The sequence below is a fragment of the Sciurus carolinensis genome, chromosome 8 (assembly GCF_902686445.1).
Source record: "Sciurus carolinensis chromosome 8, mSciCar1.2, whole genome shotgun sequence".
NCBI lineage: Eukaryota > Metazoa > Chordata > Mammalia > Rodentia > Sciuridae > Sciurus > Sciurus carolinensis.
The window spans coordinates 20,647,939-20,665,663 of record NC_062220.1 but is presented as its reverse complement, the minus strand read 5'-3'; the positions used below and the strand labels follow the sequence as shown (position 1 = coordinate 20,665,663).

Genomic DNA, 17,725 nt, shown 5'->3' with positions numbered 1-17,725 from the left:
GGATCCAGTCAAGGTTTGCATATTATGTTTTATCTCCTTAGTTTTCACTAGTATACAACAATTTACCAACTCCCTCTATCTTTTGTGACGTGGAATCTTTGGGTGAGAGTCTAGGACAATGTCGAGGTCTGAATTCATCTAACCATTTCCTTGTGATTATATCCAACCTGACCGTTTCTATCAGAAACACCAGATAGGTGACATTTTGTACCTGTGTCCGCTCTCATGAGGTCTGACTGTGCTGCAGTGAGGAAAGCCAAACCTGACCATTTGGACATGTAGTACTGCCAGATCTCCCCTTGGTCAAGGTTTATTTCCTTTGCTATTAATTAATAAAAGAGGTTAATTAATATCATCTCTAGGGTGGCACAATGTGATTTTTCTCTTTTCTAACAACTTTTCATAGTTCCAACATCCTTTGATAAACCTTGTCTGAAACATTAGCAGATCTTAGTGTTCAGTTGGGTGAGTTTGAAAGATTCATACACACGTGTAGCCTGCACCCCAGTCAGTATATAGAGCACACTCACTGCCCCCAGAAAGATTCCTTTTGCTCCTCTGCACTGGAGGCCCCCACTGCTCAGATATCTCTGCTGTCATGTTTCCTGTTCTAGAATTCCACATTGACAGAATCATGCAGTAAAACCCTTTTGTGTCTGACTTCCTTTACTCAGAGTAATGGTTTGAGCTTCATCCCTGTTATTGTCTTTATTAGTACTTTCTGTTCATTCTCAAACTGTTTTCCACTGTGTGGATGTGCTACGATTCCTTTTTCAGTTCCCCTGTTAATGGGCATTGGGGTTCTGTCCAGTTTCATTCCCAGATAAATGAAACTGCTATTAATGATGGTGTGTTGTTCATTAATTCCTATTAAATGTTTGTCTTCATATGCTTTTATTCTTTTGACAATGACTTAGAATTGCTGGGTCATAGGCATATATTTAACCTGGTATGAAAGTACTATGAGTCCTTGCTTCACATCTTTAACAGCATTTTGTTCTGTTTCTTATTTGCTCTAAAAGTTTATATAAGACTGGTATTATTTCTTTCTTAAGTTCTTGATAAAATTGATAGAATTCAACAGTGAAACCATCTGGATCTGTATTTTTCTTTTTTAGAAATTTTTTAGAAACTTTTTTTATTATTTCAATTTATTTAATATTTATATTTAGCTATTTAAATTTTCTATTACTTTTTATATTTTTCAAATTTAAATTTCAAGGAATTTGTTCATTTAAGTTACAGAAGTAAAATTTATCATAAACCTATTTTATAATAATTTATTATAAATATTACATAATAATTCATTATAAAATTTTCTGCATTTATTATAATAATGGGACCCAAAATATGATCTAATGGCCCAGAAGATACCCTATCTCGATTACTCTTCCAGGTGTAATTGTAACGAATGTATATTCTACTCTATTTTAGTAATATAAGTAATAAATGCTTGTTACTAGTTCAGGGCTGAATTCTACAGTTAAAATATATATATATATATACATACATATATATACACAGTGCATATGTATAGAATGCAGATATGTATTTTGCATATATGTATTGACATATACACACATTGATATGGTCTGCATTGTAGTCAAAATAATGCCATCCGATGGCAAACTGGGATGGTATTTACGTTGTTGTTTTCCTTCTCCCAGGAGGTTAGTGTTTCATGCTGCCTGTTGCTCAACATCTGAACATCTAATTATTTTATCCAGTTTTATGGCTGACCCATAGTAGGAGAGCTAATTCAATACCAGTTCCTCTATCATGACTGAAGGAGGAAGTCATTATTACTTTTACTTTTGGGAGATTCAGATTGTCCCAGGTATAGCCAGGGAGAATCCTTTTTTCCGTTGGAATGACCCCATTAATCTTTGATCACTTCTAGTACAACAAGATGATCTAAGCTTATCTTGTATTTTTACTTCCCAAACCTGGAGCCAGCCATTTCTCCTGGGAATCCTGGTTTCTTTCACTAGGAAATGTTATTTAGAAACTAAGATCTTAGCATTAAATATGCTTGTTACTATCATGTGCCTTTGAATTCACCACAGGACCTAGGATAGAACCTAGTTAAATCCCTAAGTCTAATGTTCTGTGCCTGTCCCAGGGAGAAAGCTGGTTTAAAGACACAGGGGAAAAGCTGATACCCCTACCCACCTAATCACACCTTAATTACAGTCATGGTGAATTTCTGTGGCTATTGTCTGTGAATGAGCAGAAATTCAGAAGCCTCAATTTCACCTAGAAAAAAATTAAATGAACATTGTTGAAATATTGAATAGAAGGCAGGGGAGGAGCAGTTGCTGATATTTCCCCATATGCAACTTGATTACAAAGAACACACTCCTTCCCAATGTGTCCCTGCACATCGTGGGACTGTGCAGCCTCATCTCATCAAAAGCATTGCAAGTTTTTTTATATGGTAGAAGAAAAGTTGGTAAATGCGAAATCCTTAAATGTGATCGCTGAAGGAGGAGCAATTACTTATTAAATACGAAAAGGAGCTCCTCAGATGACACCGTCTGTCATGAAATGCACGTGCGTGAAGCCCTGAAGGGTCGGCTTAGTGATGAGATGGAGTGTCTCTAGGAGGAAAAAGTAAATTGTAATCAAGATAGCTAGACAGTTTTATTACTTTCTATTTATGAGGATTTAGCAAAGATCATTTTAGAAAAACAATTTTTAGAAAACTGATTAAATAACCCCTCAGAATAGTACTACCCCCGTTATTTTTGACATGGACAAATTAGGTTTTGAAAGGGCTGAAGATTGAGTAGTTGTGAAAAGTAGAAGTGCTAAATGGAAGTGTCATTGTCACATCTCGTAAGAATCGGTCAGCATTATTAGGAATCTAGGTAGATGACTCAATCTTTTTATCACTGTCATCAGTCTGAGCTCTACTAGGTAAAGCCTAAGTGATTTCTCTTTCTTCACAGTGCTGGGATGGAGCCCAGGGCCTCATGCATGCCAGGCAAGCACTCACCCAGCCCTGCCCAAGTGATTTTTAATAGGTCACCATTAACATTTTTCAGGTTCTCTACCTAAATAACAGAATTACTGATCCCCTTGCCAAGAACTTTAATCAATTCCAAGTAGTGTTAAATATAGTAAAATATCATGATTAGGCCTTATTTAAGTCAAGGTCTAACATGAAAACCAAAAGCCACTTGAGGTATTTACCTCAGAGGGTATTTAACACAGGAAATGGATCACATAGGTTAAAGAGGGTCTGAACCTCAAGCTGAAGATATTAAGATAACCCTGTTAGCAACAGCAAGAAGCCATTACCCTTCCATGACCACCATGACTCCACTGCCTTCCAGCTGCAGTACCAACCAGACAGGCAAGTCAGCAGAGCACAAAAGCAACAGAGGGAGGCTGGGGCATGGTAGGAACCAGAGCCAGAGAGGAGATGCTGCCATTACTAGAGACATGACCCAGTTGGAGAGCAAGGAGGTTAATGCCCTGGTTTCTCTTTTCCATTTGCCCATCAGTTTCCCACCAGGATTCCCATTGTTGAGGCCCAGCTGAGAACTTGGAAACCAACCAGCAAGGGTCAGATCCCTCTCCCCTCAGTACACATCAGAGCAGGGGAAAGGTGAGAAATGATGACTTTTAGAGCAAAGCAGCCTGGGACTTCTGTCTATCCATGCCCACCCTATACCTGTCTTATAGGTTCATGTTTCTGCTTAATACACAGTTCCTCTTCTTCACACAGAAAGGTATTCTCTCCCTTCCCCCAACAAGGGTGACCCAAATCCCATCAGTTATTGCATTCATTTCAAGTCCACACCTGGACAGGCCTCCATATGAAGTCAGATCTGATTTCTCACATTGGGTGACCTCTAAATTAACTGGAAAGTTTATCAATGCCAGTGCTGCTCATGTGAAATAATAAAGGAAATACCACTTGATACCCATACCCATGGCTCTTATTTAAAAACAAACAAATGAAGAACAGAAAATAGCAAATGTTGTCAAAGACATGAATAAATTAGCCCTTGTACACTATTGGCAGGAATATAAAAGGTGTAGTCACTGTAGAGAACAATTTGGTTATTCCTCAAATGACAGTTACCATATGATCCAGCAATTCCACTCCCAGGTATATACTCAAAATAATTTAAAGCAGGGACAGTATAGGTATTTGTACACCAAAGTTCATAGCAGCATTATTTACCAAAACCAAAAGGTATAAACAACCCAGTTGTCCATCAAAGGTAAATGGATAGACAAAATGTGGTGTGGACTATGATGGAATATTCAGCCTTGAAAAAGGAAGGAAATTCTGACACATAGCAGAGATGAACCTCAAAGCATTATATGCTAAGTGAAATAAGTCAGAGACAAAAGAACATATATTGTATGATTCCACTTATATGAGGTACCTAGCATAGACAAATTCACAGATTGGGATGAGGGAGGAGGGAATGGAAAATTCCTCTTCAGTGGACACAGTTTCTATTGGGACATGATAGAAATATTCTGGAAAAGGTTGGTTGCTCAATATTGCAGATGTACTTGATGACAATGAATTGTACATTTAAAACACCTTAATATATAATGATGTAATATGCATTTATACACATCATATATAATGAAAAATTGATGGAGAAGTGAAAACAGTGTCAATTATTACAATCAATGCAAGGCTACTGCAGTGCTTTTAATACTGGTCACAAGGCAGTGAGGTTTATTGATCACTTACTTTATCATTCCATATTGCCCTTGCTCTTGGCTGACACTGCAGCTGGTTAGAGTTCTGTACCTGTTTGTGCTGAACCTTGCCTTTGTTCCCTGAAGACCTGGCTTCCTAATAGGCTCGCCCTTATTGGGCTACTATGATTTTTCCCTGATTTCTACTATGGACAAGGAGGTACTAAGAGGGAACCCAGCAAGTCCAACACACTCTTTGCCTGGTTCAGTAATGTGAGAAGTGCCAAACAATCACATGACAGCTTCTCCCTCCAATTCAATGCAGGCATTGTATTTTCCAGTGGAAGCGTCCCTTCCTGTACACCATTATATTAGCTTAGCCCAAATTAAGTACTGATGAATGGAGGGTCATTCCTAGACTTAAGTTAAATTTTCTTATTATTGGGTCGATAGAGGGAGGACTTCTATGCTTTGGTCTCAATCACAGTATTCCAGCACCCCTGCCTTTTAAGGACTAAATTCTGCCATGACTAAATTCTGCCCAAGCCACCTCGACCCCTCTGTCAGGCCAGCTCCATCTGGGTGATTGGGTATACAACAAGAGAGGGAAGTTCCGTTCGGGGGGGCCCCACCTCACTTCTTTTGTTATAAGTTTTTGGTCAGCCTTGTTGAATGGGATACCATGATTGTGAACATGACTGAGTAGATCTCTCAGCAATGGTGTTGGTAGAATTATTTCAGGCAAGGAAGGCAATTCCACACCGTCCCTTCAAGACACAAGAAATCTATCCATCTGCTTGGCTACTTCAACCAATTCTCACCCTTCCCAACTGTCCTGTGTATGAGGTTCTTGTGGCCATGATGTCAGGGCTGGGCTCAGCAATAGGAAGCAGGGGTACAAGATCTGGGATGGGGACTCGGGGAGAGAGGGTTGGGTTTGATTGTATTTGTCTTGTGATCAGAAAGAACAACATATGTGCAAATCAATCACTTTGAAACCATTTATGATGTTTCTTTTATAATTTCATTTAGTCTGCTGAAAATGCAGATTTTTTTGGCCTTCTTTTCAGTGAATAACAGAATTATTTAAAGACTAAATGGAGACAATTTTGTGCATCTTTGGTAACATTCTCTTAAATGAATTCTTGTCAGATAGTCTTCTTTAAAGATTATAATTGTGTGGTAAAATTAAGTTAAACAGGTTTAACACTCTTGGCAAAATTCTTTTAAATGGATTCTTGTCAGATCAGACTCTTTAAAGATTAAAAAATATTGTGAGGTGAAAATTAAGCTTAACAGGTTTAATGCCCTTCTTCATTTCATAAGCTTCTCTGTGAGCTCACTGGCCAGCTGGTTACGCTGGGAACTTCTGTGCAGTTCACCAGCTAAAACCTGCACATTCTGAGTTCTGCTTTCTGTTCCTGGCTATGTCAGATGATCTCTGGATGGTGATGAGTGCCTCTTTCTTCTGAGTTTCTGTCACTTCACCTTCTCAGCATAATGATTATTCTGTTGCCCACAACACTCAAAACTATGTAATGTCCTCATTAAGTAACCTATTTTCAAAATAAGCAGAAGATGAAGACTACAACAATTCAGATCCCGAAAGAGGAAATGGTTCTGGTCCAGATGCTGGGTATAACTGTGGCAGTGAGATACTCTGCTGCGGACAGTGACTGCATCTTTAGCAAGCCTGGAGCCACAAGGACAGAGCAGCCCCAGGCCAGCCACCCCTGGCTCCTAGTTTGACTCTATACATGTTATACCCATGTCCTCCTGTTTACCGTGATGCCCATTTGTTTTCTCCTTTCATTTTTGATGAGGAATTTCAATATTTATTTTAATTAAAAAATAAACATGTCTTTTGAGGAAATGGTGAAAAGTACAGAAGAGCAAAAACATGATCTAGTCACATAGTTAATACTTTGGGTATGTATCTAGATATCCCATCCTTTTGCCAATTCATTTATATAATTATTTTTTATTATTATACAGTATATGAAGTTTAATAATAGTTTATTTACTCAACTCTATTTCATGGCTAAAAATAAGCTATACCAAACATTTTTCTCTGATATCAAGTATTATGTAATATATAATTTCTAATGACTCTGTAGGTTTTTATAGCGTCGGTATGCTATAATTTAATAAATCAGAGGGTTAGGGAAAAATATGTAGTCAAGCAGCTAAAGTCAGCCCTCTAAGGTTTTTGTAACACATAAAAACCTTCCACCAAGCTCTTTCATACACACAAATCCTCGAAGGAATGATTTTTTGTGTGAGATGGTTATAGCTGTCAATCAGTTACCCTCCATGTCATGGTTTCTGTGCTCTCTCCAGGTTCTTAGGGGGTGATTATGGATTCCTGTCAAATGAGATGTCTACTATGTATTCAACATGAGGCAGTTTGTATTTTTCTCAGTCTATTGCTCTCCCATCTGAAGAGGTTAAGCAAATCTGGGTGAGCCAAAGGGAAATGGAACAGGCATCGAGAAAGGGAAGCACAGCAGACATGCCCGGGGCCCAGAGAGCCTTGCTCACGGATTAGCCTCCTACATGAATTTAACATTTGTCTTGATTGTCACATTCCACCCAGGGTTACACCTACATGCATAAAACTGCCTTCAAGCTTGGCTTTCAAAGCTGTTTGCCTCCCCTGTTGCTTTTTAACCACCCAGCTCGCAGGCATTTTTTCTGTTATATCTATCAAAGATGATTAAGGGCTAGAAGAGTTGATATATAAAGGCAGATTAAGAAAACTAAATATTTACAACTTGACTGGGTGACAGCCAAGGGGAAGATATTAGAAATGTCTTCTGGACTCAGTCATAGAAGGGACATGGTTTTGCTTTCCCAATAACTGATTTTAGGGGTATGCAAATACAAAGTAAGTTTTCTGAGGATGACATCGCTTAAGCTAATCAGATGATTGTATCAGTTAGAAATTACATATAGCAACTAGTAACAGAAACTTGAAATATCAGTGAGTTAAACGAAGGTTTCATTTTCTGTTCGATGATATGAAGCCCAGAAGCTTATTGTCTGGGATATTTGCAGTTCCATGATGTCATCAGAGTGCCTGCACCCTCTTATCTTTCTGCTCCATTATTCTCAGCACTGACTTTCACATTCAAGGTCACCTGATGTTTGAGAAGAGTTCTGGCAGCTCAGTTGTTATGGCTGCATTCCAGAAAGTAGGAAGGCAAAAGATGTCCTTGCCAACTAAGAGTAACAGAGAGAGAGCTTTCTGGAAGCCCATCTGATTTCAGTTTACATGTCACTGATCATCACATCCACAAGAGGAGCAGGGAAGCTTAGTGGAGTTTTTGTTTTGGTTCATTTTCTTTTTAAGTTGGGCTCATTGCTAACCCCAACATATCAGGCTTTTCCTACCAAAGGAGCGTGAGATAATGAGTAGTGGGTAGGCTAGTGATTTCTGTCCATAATTGGCCTCTTAAAGATTCTGTGAGATACAGGGACACATGCTATTGTGTCATGAAGTTCCATTTTTAAACTAGCCCTTGAGATCTAACTTATTTCCTGCTACTCACTCTTACCTGACTAATTTATTCATCATCACACACCATGGGCTGACTCTAAATAACTAGCCATCTCAACAGACATAAGAATATTAACAGCTACAACTTATGAGCTTTACCAAGTTCCAAGCACTGTGATACACTCTTTTCAGGGGGGTGGGGGAGGTACTGAGGATTGAACTTGGGGGCACTCAACCACTGAGCCACATCCCCAGCCCTTGTTTATATTTTATTTAGAGACAGGGTCTCAGTGAGTTGCTTAGCGCCTCACTGTTGCTGAGGCTGGCTTTGAACTCATGCTCCTCCTGTCTCAGCCTCCCAAGTCACTGGGATTTCAGACTGCACCACCATGCCCAGCCTGTGATACACTCTTAAAAGCATCACCTGAATGATCTGTGTTGAAGTATTCCAAGAGGGAGGGGAGAAGATGAGGACAGGAGAAACTAGATTCTGCATTGAGTTGTTAACAGTTAAACTGGAGTATGGGTGCATGGGGTTTGTTATACTCTTCTAATTATGTGACTATTGAAATTTTCCCAATAGAAAGTTTTAAAAATTGCTGGGCACAGTGGTGGTACATGCCTGGAATCCCAACTCTCAGGAGGCTGAGGCAGGAAGATTGTAAATTTGAAGTCAGCCTCAGCAACTTACCAAGACCCTGTCTCAAAATAAAAAATAAAAAGGACTGGGAACATAGCTCAGTGGAAGAGCATCCCTGGGTTCAATCCCCCCATTAAAAAAAGAAAATGAAAGCTTAAAAACACCTTATCTGATCCTTGCATTATTTCATAAAAGGTCTGTACTACTACCCCCAAGATAGCAATGCTCAGGGACATTAAGCCGCAGCATACAGCAAGCTAGTGACAGATTCGGGATTCAAACTAAATTTTCCTGATTCTGAAGCCTTCACTTTAACCCTTTCTACTCAGATTAAGTAGCCTGGGAATCACCTGGAAACTAGTTAGAAACGCAGCAATTGGGGCCCCACCCCAAGACCTTTTATAAGGCCTCAGGTAAAATTTGTTGGCACACTCAAATTTCATGTGCTCAGTCCATTTTACTTTATTGTCCCCATAACCATGACTTACCCAAGTCAGTCAATCATCTGTGACTTTTCCTTTTAAAAAGGCAATCCTCTGTTGAAATAAGGTTGATAATGAGTCCCTGCTCGGTAGCATAAGCATTTTTAATAGACACCTAATTCACAGAGTAGTTTCAGGAGTGTACCACTGTAGTGCTGGAAAAAACTAAGGATCTATTTATCAGTTAAACATCTTTCTGACTGTAGTTCACCTGTTGTTACTCACTGCTTGCTTGAAACTTAACTCTCCTGGTTCTACTTAAATAAAGCCCTGGCCTCTTCTCGCTTAAGGTGTTCTGAGTTTTAAAAGCCTTGGGACTTGCAGGAAACTCCAGGTGCCTATTCCAACCTCGAGCTTCAGCTCTGCTTACCTGCCGTGTGTAACTTTCCTGAAAAGACATGGTTTTTCTTTCCACTGTGCTAAGTCATCTTTTATCATTTCAGTCCTCTGAAAGAAAGAGAGCTTTTGAAATTAGGCAACCCAAGCCCAGCTTTGCCATGCATATGGCACATAGGCAAAGCAGTTCACTTTCTTGGTCTCCATTTCTCCCTCTGTGCAGTGGTTGTGACATATGGTCTCCGGAATCCCTTCCAGCTCTATTCTTTGTAACCCCATGTAACTTGATTTTTCCACCCCTGAAAACATTTTGAAGACATTGGGTTCTGTGTGAAGCCCACCTGATTGTATTGTTTCAGTTAGTAAAGGACCCTGGCATTGAAACCAGTAAGGTTTCTCTTTCCAAGGGATGACTGCCTTCATGCTTATAGTTTATTTGCATCAGCTACTTTTTAGAATAAGTAAATGAATGAATCCAGTCTTCCATCTCAGCTATAACCTACCCTTTGCTTTTGAACACTTGAAAGTGTTTCTAGCCACCCGATGAACTTGGTCGATTTATTTTTTTACAATAAATTACAAACTGTATTTGGCACCGTAGGCTTTTCATCAGCCTCCACAGCTGGAGAAGCAGCAAGGAAAGAACCCACAAGAGAGCAGCACAGAAGCATCCTTGGGGCTGTCGCTATCACAGGGCCTACTCTGGTTCCTGCTAAAGGTGCAACCCGTGGGGTCACTTCTTCCTTCTTCCAAGAACTCTTTTCCCCCACCAGAATAATTTTAAGCCAGCACGTGACCATTTTGTCACAAAGTTAAGCCTAGGAAACAGCGAAGGTGAAACAGTGACTGTAACGGTGTGCCTTCAGAAGCGTTGCACTCTCTACCTTGGCTGTGCTGCAGGTGAAACGTGTTCCTCATTTGTTTTTCAGGGCCGCCTTTGGCAAGGAGTCCGAAGTTCTCATTGGGAACCTGGGGGATAAATTAATCCCTCCACAAGACATTCTCCGTGACGTCAGTGACCTCAAGGCCTTGGCAAACATGCACGAAAGCCTGGAATGGTTGGCAGGCCGAACAAAGTCAGCTTTCTCCAATCTCTCTACATCCCAGAGTGAGTCTCTAGTAGGACAGGGATTGTGGGGACAGTTGAGGAACTAGGCTGTGGGCTGCCGTTTGAGATGTGTCTATAGTGTCGCAATATGAGGGCAGGGCATGTGTCACGTTTCCTGGGGACGGTAGAGAGCACTTCCTGGCATGCACAAGGCCCTGGGTTCGATTCCCTAGCACTTCAAAAAATAAGACAAACAGGCAAACAAAGAGAAGTTATCAAAAGATTCATGTTAGAATTCTGAATTCCATTTGTGCTGCACCTGCGCTACTTTGTGATTCTGGAAAGGAACTAATCTCAATTTCCCTGTGTTGGGTGTGGAGATCCAGGAAAGGCTCAGGTTAACAGAACTTTATGTGAAGCCCTAGAAATATAAAATCATGTAGGACAGAACCACTGTGTCTCAGGAACAGAAAGCAACACCTGTGGTCCTTCTTGCAATAGCTTCTCAAGGGCAGAAATTATCTCGGAGCTCAGGGTTGAGTGCATGGCTACGTTCTCCTTTAACATGAAATAAAGCTAATAAAAAGTGTCTAAAAAGAGAATAATAGAAGCAATTAAGGTGCTAGAAAATAGAGGTAATGAGGACAGCAATTATTCTGGAAAAGAGATAGCTGAGAGATAACAATTACAGATTTCAAGGAAATTAAAGAATAGGGTGTGAAATAAGAATGGGAGCACTTTTTCTACCAAGGACCAATGACTCAGAAAAAAAAATTTGAAAACTTTAGGGCACATAAACTTTTAATGGCAATAAAATAAATCCTTTTTCTAAAGCATTGCTTTCAGTGTATGTATGTGAGATATAGTTGAAATAGACACACTGATGTGAAGAAGGAATAAAGGAAAAGGCAGGTGCAGATGTATGAATGGAGAGGCAGAAACAGGATAGCAAAAAACAAATAGCAGGAGGAAGAAAGCAGCAAAATCAGCTCTGCATTTCACTGTAAGGTTAACTGTCGGGTGATTATTAGAAAGAAAATGCTGATGTTGTCTGAACTGTGAACTTTTTAGTGAGTTATCATCACTCTCCTTTGAGAAGTTATTACTTGATTAACCATGATTCCAACCTAGAATCATGAATTTCACAAGGGTAAATTATGCCCTGAAATACCGGACCCATAGCCAGAGTCTAAGACATGCTGTGAACTCACCGTGTGCAGTCTCATGCTGAGTATGTCCCTATTCTGAGGGTCAGCACAGGGCAGATAGAAGGGACAGAAGGAGTGGGCTTTGGAGGGAAATTTTGTCATCAACTTTAGATATCCTCTTAAAATTTTGGTTTTTTGCTTATACTTTTATTTTCATAACATAATTTTTATACTTTTATTTAAATATTACTTGTATCCAATGATAAAATTATACATTTATTTTCAGAAATCTGTAAAAATAGAGAATGTGGATGCCTAATAAGCATAGTACTGCATTTGAGCAGACTCGGTGTAAGGAGATATACTTAAAAGGCCCCTCCAACTTTAGAATCCCATGATAGCAGGCAGTTCTATCATAAGCAGTAGTTGAAATTGTCCATTTTATCTCCCAGACCCAACCCACTCACCCTCCCCACCCCACCCCCCAAAACAGGAAGGCTGATTTTTTCTTTACTAATATCAAAATGAACAGCTCTATAAAAGGGTTCACATGCCTCTTTTCTTGATTTCCTGTGGCTCCTGAAAATGCAGGACTGCTTGGGGAGGTTTCTTAGGGATGTTCATAAGGGGCCTTCTTATTTGGTGACCAGCAATGTCTAATAGTAATACAATCTTATTTCAGTTGGCACAGTGTTCCAGATTTCTAGTCTGTCCAATCTCAACTGCACCAGGCAAGATTCCTCATCATCTCTAAAGCAAAACACTGAGTGATTCAAACAAGCTAACTTGGCATCAACTGTTTCAAAAAGAGAAAGATGCTCTCTGAGTTATGCTTAACTTTGTAATTCTGCAATTTAGCTGTTGTGTTCCTGTCACTAAGAGTACCCGGTGAAGATGATGTCTGATTCATGTCTTTAATCATCTCTGTTACTCTGACAAAGATCTCTTCTGCCACACCCGTTAACACTCCGTCTCATGTGCTCAGTTCCATTTTATAATATAAGCTGTACCCTCTCAGTTCCTTTCAGGGTGATTATTCCACCCAGTGAGTGATTTAAGTGACTGTCAGCATTTTGATGATCAGTGCAAAACCCAAGTGAACTGTAATCACTACTTTCTGGTGTCTTTGCTAAAACAAAGCATCAAGCGAACGTGGTTTATCCTGCTAACACCCAGCCTGGCTCACCCACACTTGCCTGCTCTGTGAGGTCCCAGGGAAGATGCCCATTGATGTTTATAATTTGAACAAAGCAGGGGACTCTCTGATAATGGGTTACTTTGATTGCTCCATGTCAGTGTGACTCTACAGAGGGAATAAGGGGCAGCTCTTTATTATTCTTTTGAAAAGTGAACCCAGTGATTACTCCAGCTAAAGCATTTCCAAGTCTGGAGAGGAGACTGCTTGAAGAAAATGCTGGCCTTTTATCCTGCACTCATGGATGCTCAGGAGGATGGGGGGGAAAATCAAGTCAAAAAGGTTTTAGATTTATTTCTTGTTTTACATTCAGTTAACTATTTGACATATTAAATGTCATATTTTATTAAACTTAAGAAGCTATAAATGCAATGGGCTAGAGAAAGTTTAAAGAATGTCATTTTCATGGGAGAACATCTCTACAGATAGTACAGCAGGATTCTCACCCATCTAAAAGATTGCATGTCATCCTGAAGAAAGTATTGCATGTTACTGGCAGGTTGTCTTTATGGGTATATTTGTCTTGTTTTCTGACTCCTTCTTCCCAACCTCAACTAAATGTCTGTCTGCCACTATTATCATTACAATACCTTTATGTTCAGGATCTGTTTTTAACAGCCGTGATTTGGGTGCAAGGAAGTTGAGCAGGTGCAAGGAAGTTGAGCAGGACCACATTCATCATTGAGTATTCATGATCTAGATTTATACATATTTTCCCCTATTGATCACAATTTCAGCCCTGTAGTAAAGGCACAAAATAGTATCTGCTCTTGTAAAAATTCTTTTCTCTGAATAAGGACTCTGAAATTGCTCTGATTAAGGAAATTCTAGAGGAAATGTCAACCTACTTAAAAATTCCTAGATTATATTTCAATTTACTATTAATTTATTTTATATTTTATCCTTTTGTTTTAATGTGTTGCTTTTATTTATTTTTTTTAAACTAATACATCAAACAAAAAACATATTTTTGGGGTACCATGTGATGTTTCAATACATGCACATATGTCATTTGTCATGTTACACATGCCTATCTCCTCAAACATTTATCATTGGTGAAAACATTCAAAATCCTTCCTTCTAGCTTTTTGAAATGCATAGTATATTGTTATTTTCTGTAGTCACCCTACCATGCAATAGCATACCAGAACTTTCTTCTTACTATAACTTAGTACCCACTGATCAATCTTTCCCCATCTCTTCCTCCTCCCTTTTCTCCCCAGCCTCCGATAACCACCATTCAACTCTCAACTTCTGTGGGATCAACCATTTTAGATTACATACAGAGTGAGATTCAGTGGTATTTATCTTTCTGTACCTGGCTAATTTCACTTAACATAATGATCTATAGCTCCATCCATGTTGTTACAAATGACAGAATTTTATTATGGCTGAATAGTATTCCATTGTATATATGTAGCACATTTTCTTCATCCACTTATCGGGTGATCAGTTTTTTTCTTTTCTTGGCAATCATGAATAGTACTGCAGTGAACATGGGCATGCAGATGTCTCTTCAACCTACAGGTTCCATTTCCTTTGGATGTACACCCAGGAGTGGTAGTGACTGCTAGATCACATGGTAGTTCTATTTTTGATTTTTCAAGTAATGTACACACTGTTTTCCATAATGGCTGTATTAATTTACATGCCCACCAATAGTGTGGAAGGATTTTCTTTTCTCTGACTCCTAGCCAGTAGTTGTTATCTTTTGTCTTTGTGATAATAGTCATTCTTTCTAAGATGAGGTGATATCTTGTTTTGATTTGCATTTCCCTGATGATAAATGATATTGAACATTTTTCCATATATCTGTTGGTCATTTGTATTCTTTATTTGAGAAATACGTATTTAGGCCTATTGCCCATTTTTAATTGGGTTATTTGGCTTTTTTGCTGTTGAGTTTTTGAGTTCTTTATATATCTAGATATTAATTCTGTATTAGATGTATAGTTTGCAAATACTTTCTCCCATTTGTAGATTGTCTTTTCACTCTGTTCATTGTCTCCTTTGCTAGTCAGAAGCTTTTCACTTTAATGTAACCCCATTTGTTATTTGTGCTTTGGGGTCTTGTCCAATAAATCCTTGCCCATTCTAATGTCCTGAAGCATTCCCTCTATTTTTTCCAAACAGTTTTAGAGCTTACATTTAAGTCTTCTGTCCATTTAAAGTTGATTTTTGCAGCTGGTGAGAGATAAGGGTCTCCTTTCATTCTTCTGCATGTGGGTATCCAATTTTCCCAGCACTATTATTGAAAATGCTGTCCTTTCTGCAACGTGTGTTAGCACCTTTGTTGAAAATCAGTTGACTGTAAATGCATGGGCTTCTTTCTGGACTCTCCGCAGGATGTATTGCTTTTAGGATTATGCTACATAAAACTGAGAGGAAGTTCTCGGGCTCGTTTTGCCTGCATTGCTTTCTCAGAGAGGCCCCCCTTTCTATCTTGGAGTTTGTTAAAATCTCTAGGATTACAGTCCGCAACTTTCTAGAGTCTATACTGTATTTTGCTTTTAAAGAAACCTTACTGTTTAAGAGGTCATGTTCTTTATTTTTTGTAATTAAAGCCCCTTTGCCTCACTCTAAACATTTTTCATATGTTACGGCATTTTCAGAAATTAAATGTTGATGATTTTTTTTTCTTTAAATGTTTTATTTTGGGTGGGGGTTGCGAACTGGGGACACTTGAACTCAGGGACACTTGGCCACTGAGTCACAGCCCTATTTTGTGTTTTATTTAGAGACAGGGTCTCACTGAGTTTCTTAGCATCTCACTTTTGCTGAGGCTGACTTTGAACTCTTGATCCTCCTGCCTCAGCCTCTGGAGCCACTGGGTTTACAGGAATGGGCCACTGCACCCAGCATCTTTAATTGCTTTAATGTATGTGAAAACATTTTCCTTACCCATACCTGCCCATCTTAAGACTTTGAGCCTGGAGGTCCCAGTGTGAGTCAAGGGTGCCCAAATCTGGTGGAATTTGAAGCCCATATCAGGCCCAAGTTCACTTACACTCTCTTGCTCTGTGATTTTGCTGTTGGGTTTTATGAATGTGGGCTGTTTAGATTCCGTTGACACCAGACTTATCCACTATCCACTCACTCAGTTCCCATTGCTGAAGATCTTGCTGAGCCCTTACATGTGGATAATAAAAAATAATAATAAGTCATATTCTAATCTCTTTTGGTCTCGGCGATCATAATCCCCTCTAACCTCCAGGGCAGATAATCTCATAATATTGATTCCTGGGATTATTTTGGGAATTGCAATACTAGTGATAGAATTGTTTATATACTTCTTTCTTAAAATAGAATTATTGCTAAGGATTTTAAAAATTGTCTGATACAATTCAGTTGTTTTAAACTCGAGGAAATTAAGGCTTCAGGTTGGTCACAGTGCATGACTATGCTGATCTGAGACAAAAACAAGTCTGCAGATTCTCAGTTTAATTTCCTCTCTGCCACTTCATTGTCTTAACAAATACCAGCATTAGCACCACTAGCTGGTATTTCACACCATATTCCTATTAAACCATTCCAGTAGGGTGGTCATATTTTATTTTGATCGAAGCACTCCAATACCTGCAGTTTACTCATGACCACTTCCAATCATCATTTCCTTGTGCCTTGTCAGAATTTCTATGCCCTAAGTAGATGGAAGTATTGCATAAATCTCTTTTAAATTTCATCTGACTTGCAATAAAACATTTCTCTAATTGCCCCCCCTCTATTTTTGTGTTAAAAGTATTTTATGCTGGCTGGGTGCAGTGGCACATGCCTGCAATCCCAGCAGCTCAAGAGACAGAGGCAGGAGGATCACAACTTCAGTGTCAGCCTCAGGAAGTTAGTGAGCCCTAAGCAACTTAGTGAGACCCTGTATCACAATTTTAAAAAATCAAAAGAGCTGGGATGTGGCTCAGTGGTTAAGCGCCCTGACTTCAATCCTCAATACCTAAAAAATGAATGAATGAATGAATGAATGAATGAATGAATGAATAAATAAAATATGAAAATATTTTGTAAGTTATTAACTATGACTTATTTTACTATGCAATATATTCTAGGTATTGTATGGTCCTACAAAGTAGCCACTAGCCCTGTGTCTATTTAAGTTAAAATTTTGGTTTCTCTATTATACTAACCACTTTTTAAATGTTCAGTGGCTATTGTATTAGCACACATATAGAGACTTTCATTATCACAGAAGGTTCTGTTTTATATTGCTATAGATTATCACCTAGGTCATCTGTAAAGGTTTAAAATAACCCAGTCCATGTACTTAGTCTTTGAAACATACTGCAAGCATCCACCTAGTTATGTCAAAACATGGCTAACGATCTTAACTGTCCATCCTCCAAATCATGTGTATCCTTGTACATAGATATATGTTCTAAGCCCAGCATTAGCCAATTTTATTTCTATAAATGTTGATAGATGCTAAAGGGAAAAGATGGAGTGATCAAATAGACTTGAGGAACAGTAAGGAAAAGAATATTTAGGATAAGACTATACCCTAGACCTATGGTTTTTAATATAATAACCAGGAAAATATCCAGTGCAGCGTTTCTTCAGCTTTTTTTTTCCAGTGGAATTCTTTTGTTCCAGAGCATCTCACAGGACTTTCTTCCCCATAAAACAACTTCTGAGTCATATAGTCCAGTGCTATATTTATATAATTTGTTCAGCATCTTTTATTTCTCTCAACACTGTCA

General features: G+C 38.9%; 1 protein-coding gene across 1 annotated transcript in view; it reads left to right on the top strand.

Annotated features, from left to right (window-relative positions):
• Positions 1-17,725, top strand: part of Exoc4 (exocyst complex component 4) — a 778,625-nt gene that overhangs the window by 656,656 nt on the left and 104,244 nt on the right. Inside the window, exon 14 of the mRNA XM_047560350.1 lies at positions 10,558-10,736. Coding sequence (XP_047416306.1) covers positions 10,558-10,736 — 179 coding nt within the window. The remainder of the gene's footprint in view (positions 1-10,557; positions 10,737-17,725) is intronic.